The 11,939-nt window shown below is 61.5% G+C and overlaps 1 protein-coding gene across 1 annotated transcript; it reads right to left on the bottom strand.

Moving 5' to 3' along the window:
* Positions 1 to 2,093: 2,093 nt before the first annotated feature.
* On the bottom strand, positions 2,094 to 6,086 carry LOC112061775 (nanos homolog 1-like). Its single transcript, XM_024114721.2, has one exon. The coding sequence runs from the start codon at positions 5,767 to 5,769 to the stop codon at positions 5,152 to 5,154; it is 618 nt and encodes a 205-aa protein (XP_023970489.2). The 5' UTR covers positions 5,770 to 6,086; the 3' UTR covers positions 2,094 to 5,151.
* Positions 6,087 to 11,939: the final 5,853 nt, after the last annotated feature.

Genomic DNA, 11,939 nt, shown 5'->3' with positions numbered 1-11,939 from the left:
CTGTTGACAGGGTGTGCAGCCCTTGGATACCCTCTAGTCCAGACCGGGCTGGTCCAGGCTCCTCGGAGGCAGTTTCTGCGGCAAACCCTGTTTCCCGCGGTGAGGGGTTCGGTTCCAGAGACCCCCAGGACTGTCGCCGGAGGCAGAGCTAGACGGGGAAGCCGGCTGAGGGGTCCGAGCTGGGGAGGGCCTGCCGAGGGGACAGGTCCCTGTGACACAGAGGAGAAGCCCTGGGCTAGGGTTTAACAGGCAGGATCCAGGAGGAAACACTAGTGAGGCCGGAGCGGGGCACAAGGGCTGGTCATTTGCAGCCTGGTTGAATCGGTCTTTGGACTTGTTCCCCTGAAGGAGTTTGGCTTTATGTGACTTGGCCGGAGGGTCCGGCACCAGCAGGCCCTGAGGGGGGGTCGGGAGAAGACACGGGGAGAAAAGCCATTGCAGTTCCAGGGAGGGCCTAGCAGGGGATGCCAGAGTTGAGCCCCCCCCTCCCCGCAATGCTGCGAGCAGAGTCAAGGGCATGCCCACCGGCTGAGGCCGTGTTCTCAGGAGTCGTAGCCCCTCTGTCCCAAGGGGTCGGGCTCCTGCCCAGACGAGTGCCCCATGCTACGTGGCCAGCCAGCACTTACTTTGGGGGTGGCAGAGGAGAGAAAGGTTCCCCCGGCCAGACACACACCTCCACCAACCGTGCTGAGCAGGACGCCGTGTCCTAGCAGGCTGAGACCAGCCCTCCCTGTCGTCCCAGGGCGAGCCGGCAGAGCGGGGCACAGGGGCAGTGGGATAGCACCCTTCCTGGCGTGGGCTCATCGGGGGTAGTGACCGGGATTCTCTGTGCAGGGCCCAGAATCAGCATCTCCGTTTGTCTTCCGCCCCGGCTGAGCAGACAGAGCCTGGAACTGGTGATGCCGTCTGCCGCCCGGATCAGCCGGAACCAGCCAGCCCTACAGAAATGGGCACAACAGGCGGCCTGTGACCACGGCCGTGCGCTTTGGGGGGCTGAGGGAAGGCCCTGCTGGAGTGGGGTCTCCGACTACACATCTGAGGGGTTCCTGGGGCCCGAGTGGACTGTCCCGGGGGAACAGGCATCCTGCACGTACCCGCTGCTGGGGGCTAGGGACAGGCTAAGGGAGCCCAGCTGGAATTTTCTCTCTCTGATAAAGGTGTTGAACTTTCTGGTCAGGACGGGCCACAGTCCCCCTCTTTTCCGGTGTCTGAGGAAACATGGGGCGTAGACCGCCCTCCGCTGGTGCTGCAAAGGGACCCCCTCTAGCTCCAAGACCTGCAGCGGAACAGGCTCCTGACGGGACCCCTGCATAGGGTGGGGGCGGCCGGGGGGCAGGCTCCCAGTGCTAGGGAAGGCATCAGACGGGAAGCCCTGATGAGGGTGCCCCCGTCTCTCCAGGGCAGCAGCTGGGCAAGCCCTGCCGGGGGGGCCCGGGGGTGCGTTCAGTCTCCGTGGCCCAGCAGCGCCTGGCCTCTCTGCTGGCTCTGTCCGGTCAGTGCAGAGCACGGGGGTCAGTGTGTGATGTAGGAGCCAAGACCCCCAAACACAGGGGCCACCGACATCCCATAATCTCTGCTGAACGGGGCAGGATTCACACAGGCGCCTACAGGGAAAGGCTCCAGCTGCAGCTCGGTAGCAGGGCCCTGAGGCAGCCAGTCCTGTGCCGGGTACTAAGTTATGGGGGAACCTCGAAAACAAAATCCCCCCGTGACAGAACACGGCCGGCCAGCGCAGCCTGAGCTGTCCCGTGGACGAGTGACGTGGGCACAGGCCAGCCCTCAGTGACACCAGCACATTGGATTTTCCCAGCGGAGTTTGAACCCATCGAGATGCTAGACTCCGGCCAGACTGTGTTTCCTCCAGGGGCTCTGCCTAGACTGAGGGCTCCGAGCACCCCAGCTGCCAAGAGACCCCCTGGCAGGTCCCCAAAAGGCTGGGGGGGTTGCTGGGATCCACTGGCAGCAGAACAAGCCAGGGCCACTCCTGCTCTGCGGGAGGCCCAAATCTAGCTCCATCAGGTCGTCTTCCAAGCCTCGCTCCTCGCCTGCAATCAGCACCAAAAGACCAGACACACCAACGGCCTTGACAATAATTGGTCAAACTGTTTATTACTTGAGTGATTCCTTCTGGGGAACATCTGCACTGCAGCATCCAGCAAGTGACAAAATAGAAATAAAAATCTCAACAGGATCGTCAGCATCAGTATTATTCTTTAATAAAAACTTCAGTGACAGACAACACGTCCCAGCCACTTGCCCCGAGCCCTACAGGCCGGGACGTCACAGACATGGACCCCTGGCTGGCAGTCACGGCCCTCCAGACTCACACACACAAAGTGAGCCACTTCGCAATCTGGGGTTGGTTGGTTTTTTAAAAGCTCCATTGAAATAATATCCCAAAAATATGTAATGCAAAAAAAAATACATTTATGTTATACAAAGATTGAAAAATAGCTATTAAAATTATTAAATACTATTAAATCCTCTTACAAACAGCAGGAAACGTTTATAAACTTTAGTTATTTACCTTCAATAGCCAGTAAAACTCAGAAATTATCAGAGAAACAAACCAAACTCCCACTCTTTCGCTTGAGGTAGAATGCCCTCACTGATCACCCGGACAAGTTAAAATACTATATTTACAATAAACACTTTATATACAACACAGCAAATCTAATACATTTCCCTTAAATCTCATCTTTTTTTAAATCTTTTTTTTTTAAAAATGGATTCACTTTGGTAAACAAAACCATGTGATGTGCGCAGTCCTGGTCAGACAATAATCACCTCTTGGATCTAATACATTCAATACGAAAAAGACATTTTTGCATCGTATTTGGATAAGGTGTGCATGTCCACACCCCCCCGCAGAGCTACAAATGACATCACACACTCCCGCACACACCAGACGGACCCACACAGACAGTTCTGTACAATGCAAAGACCTACGCTAGTCAGACACCCCCACAAAGTGTCTTTTCATGCAACTGTTGCATTTCTGTTTTTCCCCAAATGTTTAAGACAATCTCTCTTTGCTGGAGGTGAGGGGGTCTAGGGGATGTCAACATCAGATTTCACCCCAGTCTGCCCACCCAGAGCCCCTGCACTGTCTGGAATGGGGGGAATCTTGTCTCTCTGCAATTCAGACACAAGAATTTTCATAAAGGGGAAAACTCACAGTGTCAACGGAGGCAGCTGGAAAGAAACCAGCAAGGCAGGGAGGCTCCAGGCCCCTGGCTGGGGGAGGGGGCAGGGGAAGACATTGCAGCCCCCAGCCCCCCAGCCTGGGAGGGGAGGAGACACGCTGCGGCCCAGCCCGGGGGGGGGGGGAGAGAAGCAGGGGGGGCGGGTTGCTTTTTGTGTTGGTCCAGTTTGTCTGCAGCACTGTTCTGCAGGTCACTAAGGCATCCAGTGACGGCCTCTGCTCCCTTCTTCTGCTACCGCTGCAGAAAGGCCCCCACCGCAGGCCAGCTCCTTCCCTGGCTCCTGGTCCAGTTCGTTACACGCAGCTCAGAGCAACCCCGGCGGGGGGGACAGCGCCTCCGTCCCCTCCCTGTGCCTCTCCCACCAGCTGGCAAAGAGAGGGCTGCCCAGGGTGCGTGGGGCGCTGGGGAACGTGTGGGCCATGGAGGAGGCTGTGTGTGCGATGCTCTGGGTATGTCGGGCTGAGTGTGATGCAGTGTGGGTGTGTCGGGAGGACTGGGCCATGTGGAGCAGTGTTGGGCTGAGTGTGGGATGCAGTCAGGGTGACCAGATGTCCCGGTTTTATAGGAACAATCTCAATATTCGGGGCTTTGTCTTATAGATGCGCCTGTTACCCCCCAACCTGGCCTGATTTTTCACACTTGCTGTCTGGTCACCCTAGCCGCAGTGTGTGTGGATTGGGCTGAGGGTGTGATGGGGTGTGTGCAATGTGGTGTGTTAGGTTGTGTGGAATGCGGGGCGGGGTGTCAGGCTATGTGTGGGATGCGGGGTGTGTGCCTTGTCTGAGTGGTGTTGGGCTGAGTGCGATGTGGGTGTGTGATGCAGGATGTGTGTTGGGCTAAGTGTGCAATGTGGGGTGTGTGTCAGCATTAGTGTGCAATCCAGTGTGTGAGTGTGATGCGGATGTGATGTTGGTGCATGTGTCAGGCTGAGTTTGCGATGCAGATGCATGTGTGATGCAGGTGCTTGTGTCAGGCCGAACGTGAAAACTGAGTGAGTGTGTGTCAGGCTGAGTGTGCAATGTTGGTGTGCGTGCAATCAGGGGTGCATGTGTCAGGCTGAGCGTGCGATGCATGTGCATGTGTGATGCGGGTGCATGTGCAATGCAGGTGCGTATGCAATGCTGGTGTGTTTGTCAGGTTGAGCGTTCAATGCAGGTGCGTGTGCAATGCAGGTGCAGGTGCGATGCAGGTGCGTGTGTCAGGCTGAGCGTGCGATGCAGGTGCAGGTGCAATGTGGATACGGGTGCGGGTGTCAGGCTGAGCGTGTGGTACAGGTGCGTGTGTGATGCAGGTGTGGGTGTCCGGCCGAGCGTGCAATGCAGGTGCGTGTGCGTGTCTCAGGCCAAGCTTGCGATGCAGGTGCGTGTGTGATGCGGGTGCATGTGTCAGGCCAAGCTTGCGATGCAGGTGCGTGTGTGATGCGGGTGCGTGTCTCAGGCCAAGCTTGCGATGCAGGTGCGTGTGTGATGCGGGTGCATGTGTCAGGCTGAGCGTGCGATGCAGGTGCGTGTGTCAGGCTGAGCGTGCGATGCAGGTGCATGTGCGATGCAGGTGCGTGTGTCAGGCTGAGCGTGCAATGCAGGTGTGTGTGTCAGGCTGAGCGTGCAATGCAGGTGTGTGTGCATTGTGGATACGGGTGCGGGTGTCAGGCTGAGCGTGTGGTACAGGTGCGTGTGTGATGCAGGTGTGTGTGTCCGGCCGAGCGTGCAATGCAGGTGCGTGTGTGATGCGGGTGCATGTGTCAGGCTGAGCGTGCAATGCAGGTGCGAGTGTGATGCGGGTGCATGTGTCAGGCTGAGCGTGCGATGCAGGTGCGAGTGTGATGCGGGTGCATGTGTCAGGCTGAGCGTGCGATCCGGGGTGCGTGTGTCCGGCCGAGCGTGCCACGCAGGTGCGTGTGCAATCCGGGGTGCGCGCGGGGTGCGGCGTTTCGCTGGCTCCGGCGCTAGAAGAGGGGGAGGCGGCGGCCCGCGGCCCGGCCCTTGAGGACGCGCTGGGGCGGCGGCTGGCGGGACAGCGGGCAGTACTTGATGGTGTGCGCGTTGTCGCCGCGGGCGCTGCACAGCGGGCAGGTGTAGGCGCGCAGGATCGGGCACAGCACCCGGCCGTCCAAGCTCTTGAGCACGTGCGAGCCGAACACCTCCTGGGGCGCCCCGTTGTTCCGGCAGAAGACGCAGATCTTGGGCTCGGGCTTGGCCCGGCCGCCGCCTGGGGGCCCCCTGCGCCCCTTGCGCTCCGCGCCCAGCAGCTCGAAGGGGCCCGGGCCGGCCGCGCAGCCGCCCTCCGAGGCCCGGCCGCGGCCCGGGCGCAGCGCCCCGCCGCCGGCGGGCTGGAAGGGGCGCAGCAGGGCGAAGCGCTGCTCCAGGTCGCGCAGGGCGGCGGCGGGGCCGGGCGCGGAACAGCCGCCGTCGCGCAGGGCGCAGGGGCAGGGCGCAGCCGGCAGCGCGGGGGCGGCGGGCGCGGCGGGCGGCCGGGCCGGGCCCACCAGGGCGCACAGCCCCAGGTAGTCGGTCCAGAAGTCGAAGGTGGCGGCGTCGCGACAGCGGCGCTCCAGACACGCCATCGCCCCGGCCCCGCCGCCCGCCCCGGAGCCGCGCTCAGCCCGGCCGCGGCTCGGCGCAGAGGCAGCGAAAAGCCGGGCTGGACTCTGCCCGCTCGCAGGCTGCGGCACCGCGGGGCGGGGGGAGCGGCGCGGCCGGCCCCTGCCGCCAGCGCATCCCCGGGGGAGCGGCCGGGGGCCTCCGCGCCGGACCGATTGGCCGAGCTCCCGGCGCCTCCCCTGGGTGGGGAAACGTGGGACAAATGCGGGCCAGTTCCCCACGGTAACCCGGAGCCACGCAGCATCCCTGGGGCTCCCAGCGGAGAGGCAGGCTCCAGCCCGGCAGAGAACCCAGGAGTCCTGGATCCCGCTCCTGCTCTAACCACTAGACCGCACTCCCCTCCTAGAGCCAGAGAGAGAACCCAGGAGTCCTGGCTCCCAGCCCCCCCAGTTCTAACCTACCAGCCCCTGCTCCCCTCCCAGAGCCAGGGAGAGAACCCCAGAGTCCTGGCTCCCAGCCCCCCCAGCTCTAACCCACCAGCCCCTGCTCCCCTCCCAGAGCCGGAGAGAGAACCCAGGAGTCCTGGCTCCCAGCCCCATCCCCCACGTTAACCCATTCGATCCCTGCTCCTCTCCCACAGCTGGGATAGAAGCCAGCCGCTCCCACTGGCCCCGCTCCTGGCCCAGGGCTGGAGCTAGTATTTCTGATGTGCCAGTGGGGGGCTCCGTGCCAGGCTCCCCCTGCCCCAGGGGATGTCTGTGCGCTGGCAGCCCCAGAGGAAGGTGCTGCCCTAGCTTTAGTCTCAACCCCCTTCTGACTGGAGCGGCTCTGGGGAGCTGCGGCTCTGATCACTGGTTCCAGGGACACTCGGGGACAGATCCTGGGACTCCCAGTCTGCTCAGGGCATGTCCTGCGCTGGAGTAAGTCACATCCCCCCCAGCAAGCCCCGAGGAGGGGGAGGGGAGAGGGTGTTTATCACGGATCCGAACAGCAGCCAAATCCTGGAGTGGATCAGAGCTGCCGGGAAATTCCACCTGAGCAAAACTCCCGCAGAGCAGCTGCAGCCCTGGGGACAACGCGCCTCGTTCCTGCAGGGACACAGCCCAGGCGCTGAGCCAAGGGACAATCCAGGACTAGCGTCTTTGTCCCGCCATGGGGCAGGCCGGCCCTGATCGGCTTCGGCCGGGGGAAGATCCTGGGGGAAAGGATCAGGTCACAAGTACAAATGTGGGACACCTTGTCGGACAGAGACACACTGACAGCCCGACAAGCCGGGCCTGCTGGGCGCTGGCACTGCCGCGGGCTGCCCACCCCGGGTCCGGGACTCCAGCATTTCCGATGGGAACCATTCTCCCCAAGAGAAGGGAGGGGACCCCCGGTGTCTGTGGAACACGGGCCCCTGGGACGAACGTGGGGGTCCTTTGAGAGGCTCCTCATGTGCAGCCACCAAGTGCACGAGGGCTGAAACGGTAACTGCTGTTCCCCTCACACGTCCCAACCCAAAGGGACGCAGGCATTTTCCTGATCTCCCTCTGAAATGCAGCCCCTTCCGGGGGTGGCATTACACCAGGGCTCACGCCCAGCCCTGGGGGCCAGGCCCTTCGTTTGGCCTCTGGCCCAGCACAGAGCCGGCAGCACATAGTCTCCCTTGGGGGCCGCCTGGCTCCACGCGGAGAGGAGGGTTTTGAACCTGAGGGAGGGCCGGTCCTGATCTCACAAACGCAGCAGCCTGAGCTGGCGGTGCTGCGGGGCGCAGGCTGTGTGGCTCGGGCGGGGCACGCTCCCCTCCGGATAAGGGCTGACTCCAAGCGCCCAGCGCCAGGGAGCCGTGGCGAAGGACCATCGCCTGCTGGGGAAGGCACTGCCCCTGCTTGTCAAGTCGGCCCCCAGCCTCGAGCTCCCGTGGTGACAGCAGCCAGGAATCCCGCTCCCCAGCTCCAGCTGGCCAGACGCTGCGGCTGAGCCGCGCGTTCAGCCCGTCCAGGCTGTGCTGCACCTGGGGAGGTCACAAGTCCACTCTGGATGGCACCACCAGGCTATTAAACCATCTCGCTCCAGTGCTGCCCAGGGGGTCTGGCTCCCCGCCCAGGCCTGTATTAGCCCACACGGTGCCAGGCACGCTCCTGGCAGTATACGTAGAAAGGTGCTGATGGTCAACACCAAAGCTGTTACTGGCCTGGGCCCCAGCTAGCACATCTCCATGACCCAAAGCAGCGGGGGGCCCTGGCACTGACAGGCCCAGGGGAGGCTGTTGGAATGGCCGGGTCCTTGGCCGTGGACGGGGCAGCTCTATGTATTTTGCCACCCCAAGCACGGCAGTCAGGCTGTCTTCGGCGGTGCGCCTGCGGGAGGTCCACTGGTAATGCAGATTCGGCGGCGCGCCTGGGGGAGGTGCGCTGGTAACACGGATTCGGCAGGAAAGTGCTCTGCTTTCTCTGCTATTGAGTATTGCACCGCTGGGCCTGCACCCTGTCTGGCTCTGGCCCAGCTACTCAGCACTTAGCCCAGCCCTGCTGGCGGGCTGCACACACAGGAATCACCTCGCCCGCTTCTCAAATGCAGCAACCTCTGGGGCGGCGCGTGGCAGCCGTTTAACCCAGCACCGCCCCCCTACTCAGCCATTTAAGGCAAGGAGTGAGAAGACTCCTGCATGCAATTAAAACGTTGCCAGGTGTTAGTGCAAATGGGAGGAGCGCAGCCAAAGGGAGCTCAAGGTAACCTCTCTCCACAGGGGCAGCACCCCCAGTCCCACCCCTCCGCATCAGGGCTGAGCCCAGTAGGGGCTAGGGCAGCATTCCCCACCCCCCACCCCGCCCATTGAGCCAGCAGCAGGAGCAGGCCCAGCACAGGGGACCTTGGAGAAGCTTCTCCCCAGCCCAACCCTTTGGCACCAGGGATGAGCCCCGTGCAGGGAGCTCAGAGCCATGTCTCTCCACTGGGACGTCACCACGACCCTAGCTGGCTGGGGGGCGCCCCGAAGAGGGGACCGGGGTAACAGCGCCCCGATGAGCAGGCCCAGGCCCTGCTGAGGAAGATGGGCTTGTTATCTGGTGGGGGTAAGCCAGGAGTGTGCTGGGGGCAGCTGCTGCCCCGGGACAGGACCCCAACAGGCCCAGCCCCCCCAGCTCCAAATTCCGGATTTTCCACCTCAGGCAGGCGGGGGAGGGGCCTCGCCTTTGGTTTCCTGCGGCTGGGAAAGTCCAGGCAGCTGGTTCTCAAAAGCTCCTTTATATTCAAGCCAAGAGAGGTGAGAGCCCGGCCCCCACACTTGGGCCCCTCCAAACTCTTCTCCCTTCGCTCGCTCAGTCCCTTTCTCCTTTCCGCTGCCCTCCCAGAGCCCACCTGGGCAAGACTGGCTGGGCAGAGAATCCAGCCCCTGCTTCAGCCCAGGCCCCCTTCTGCCACCCTGGAGCTGGGCTCAGAGGGAACTGGACATGTCAGAGGGAAGGGGCTTGGGCCCCCCACCCCCCGTGCCAGTGCTCAGGGTACGTCTGCTTCCCAGGGATGCACCCAGGAGGGACCCAGGAGTCAGGCGGGCTGGCACTCTGGGGGCTAGCGCAAGGCGCTGCTGGTGTCAGTGTGCGAGCCCCAGCAGAGTTCGCGTGTGACTCGCCACCTGGGCTGGGAGGCACCAGCGCCCTCCCAACGGCCATGTAGACAAATCTCCCAAGCCCACAGCCAGGGGCCAGAGCAGCAGACACCAGCCCTGGGGCTGCCCAGCTGGGCCAGCAGCCCCCACAGCGCAGGGAACGGCGACCTGGAGCCAAGGGCAGCCACCAGCCCCTCTGAGCCCGGGAGAGCCTGTATCCCAGCATGCATTGCGGCTGGAGCTGGAGCAGTGCACTCTGGGACTTTCTGTATTGCCCACAAGCAGTGCCCGGAGGCGATGCCGTTGCACCAGGCAGGACCAGGGCCGGTACCCGGGGCTGCAGTGAGCAGTCCGCACCGGGCTGGCTCCCGGGCAACACTCAGCGCGCTAGTGGCACTGCCAGGGGCTGATGGGGAGCGCTGGGTCTGCACGGGGAGAAACCAGCCAGACCCTGGAGTACATGGTGCTGCAGTTCCTGCCCCCTGCATGGCCTGGCTGTCACGCGCTGGGTGGATCTCAGCACGTCAGCTGCTCACTCCCACCCGCCCATCAGCTGGGCACCAGCGCAGAGCACCCCCAGCAGAGGCATGCCCACCTCTGGGTGCTTCTGTGGGGAGGTGGCAGTTGGGGCAGGGAAGTGCCCCCACCCTCACCACGAACCAGTGGAACCCACCTGGGGACACCAGATCCTGGCAGGCCCCAGGCCAATAACCAGCCGCAGCCCAGAGCAGCAGCGGCCCATCGGGAACCCCCGTCTCCAGCCCTCCTCCCATCAAAGCAGCTTTCCGCTGCCCTCAGCATCCTCTGCCACCAGCTCCTGCCTCTCCCCTCCATCCGTCCCTCCCTCACCTCACCTGCTCCTTCTTCCATGAGCCTGTCTCCGCAGCCCCCTGCTCCCCTCACCTTTATCCCACCCAGACACACGCACGCCTGCATAGACACTAGCTAACACGGGGGTCTGGGGCCGTTTCTTAGATCTGAACGTCCCGTAAGCATCCCCAGGGTCAGCTATTTCCCCCCTTGGCCCTGCCCGTGTGTCCTTGCAGATGCTCATCTTACCCACCCGTGTCTGTTCCTTGTCTGAGCTATGTGCCGCAAAGTACCCTGCAGCGGTGAGTTCCACAGGTTACCCACACATTGTGCCCTTTGATTTCTTTGACTGTGCCTTTCCCCCTCCCCAGGCACCTCCTTGCCCTGATGGACAACAAGGGGTGAATCAGAGCCCACAGCCTTCGCTGAGCTCCGCCCCAGCTCTGCTCAGCAGCCACCCGTGGCCCATGCAAAACTGTGCAGACTCTTCCCACGTGGGAGCCCTTCCCTCAGTGACCCTAAAACCTAGGGTTGGGAGAAGGTGGGCCTAGGTTCCCCACCCCCGGTCTCCAGGGAGAAGGGGTGGCAGCTATTCCTAGTGTGCTGCACAGATCCTCATTCCAGGCACTGGGAACAGCCAGGCTGGGGCCATGAGGGCACCCAAGAGCACCGGCCCCAGGACCACTCCACAGCAACCAGGGGCCTGCAGCTGGGACATGGTACAGCCCATCCCCTCCAGAGCATCCTTCACACCTGCCTCAGTGAGGGCAGAAGTCTGGGGTGAGGCCCAGGCAGGTGGGACATCTGCACCCCTTCTCTTGCACAGTCATGTCCCAGCCTTCTGCACTTGTGCCCTGCTTGGCCAGCTGCTGCCAGTGCCCTGGCCTCAGAGACCAATCCGTGAATTAAAAGGCCCAGGGCTGGAGCCAGAGGCTGCTGCAGAAAGGGTGTGTGTGTGTGTGTCATACATTAATAGATTCTAAGGGCACATGAGACCTTGTGATCATCCGTCTGACCTCCTGGCAGAGAGCATCCCCCCAACACTTACCAGAGCAGAGCGTTTAGACAAACAGCTGGGCCTGATTTAAACAGGGCCAAGGATGGAGAATCCACCAGAGCCCTCGGGAACCTGTTCCAATGGTTCCTTACCCTCAGTTAAAATCTTGCGCCTTCTTTCCGGTCTGAATTTGTCTCGCTTTAACTTCCAGACACTGGATCTTGCCAGACCTTTGTCTGCTAGATTGAAGAGCCCCCGTCTATTATCAAATTTCTCTTCCCCAGGGAGGTACTTACGGACTGGGATCAAGTCTCCCCTGAACCTTCTCTTTAGCCAAACAACCTGAACTCCCTGCGTCTGTCAGTACACAGCAGGTTTTCCAATTCTCTGATCATTCTCCTGGCTCTTCTCTGACCCCTCTCCAATTTAGAACATAAGAACATAAGAACGGCCGAACCGGGTCAGACCAAAGGTCCATCTAGCCCAGTATCCTGTCTACCGACAGTGGCCAATGCCAGGTGCCCCAGAGGGAGTGAATCTAACAGGCAATGATCAAGTGATCTCTCTCCTGCCATCCATCTCCATCCTCTGACAAACAGAGGCCAGGGACACCATTCCTTACCCGTCCTGGCTAATAGCCATTAATGGACTTAACCACCATGAATTTAACCAGTTCTCTTTTAAACGCTGTTATAGTCCTAGCCTTCACAACCTCCTCAGGTAAGGAGTTCCACAAGTTGACGAAGAAGAAGAACTTCCTTTTATTTGTTTTTAAACCTGCTGCCTATTAATTTCAT

This window comes from Chrysemys picta, chromosome 5, assembly GCF_011386835.1.
Source record: "Chrysemys picta bellii isolate R12L10 chromosome 5, ASM1138683v2, whole genome shotgun sequence".
Classification (NCBI taxonomy): Eukaryota; Metazoa; Chordata; order Testudines; family Emydidae; genus Chrysemys; species Chrysemys picta.
This window is presented reverse-complemented; position numbering and strand designations above follow the sequence as displayed.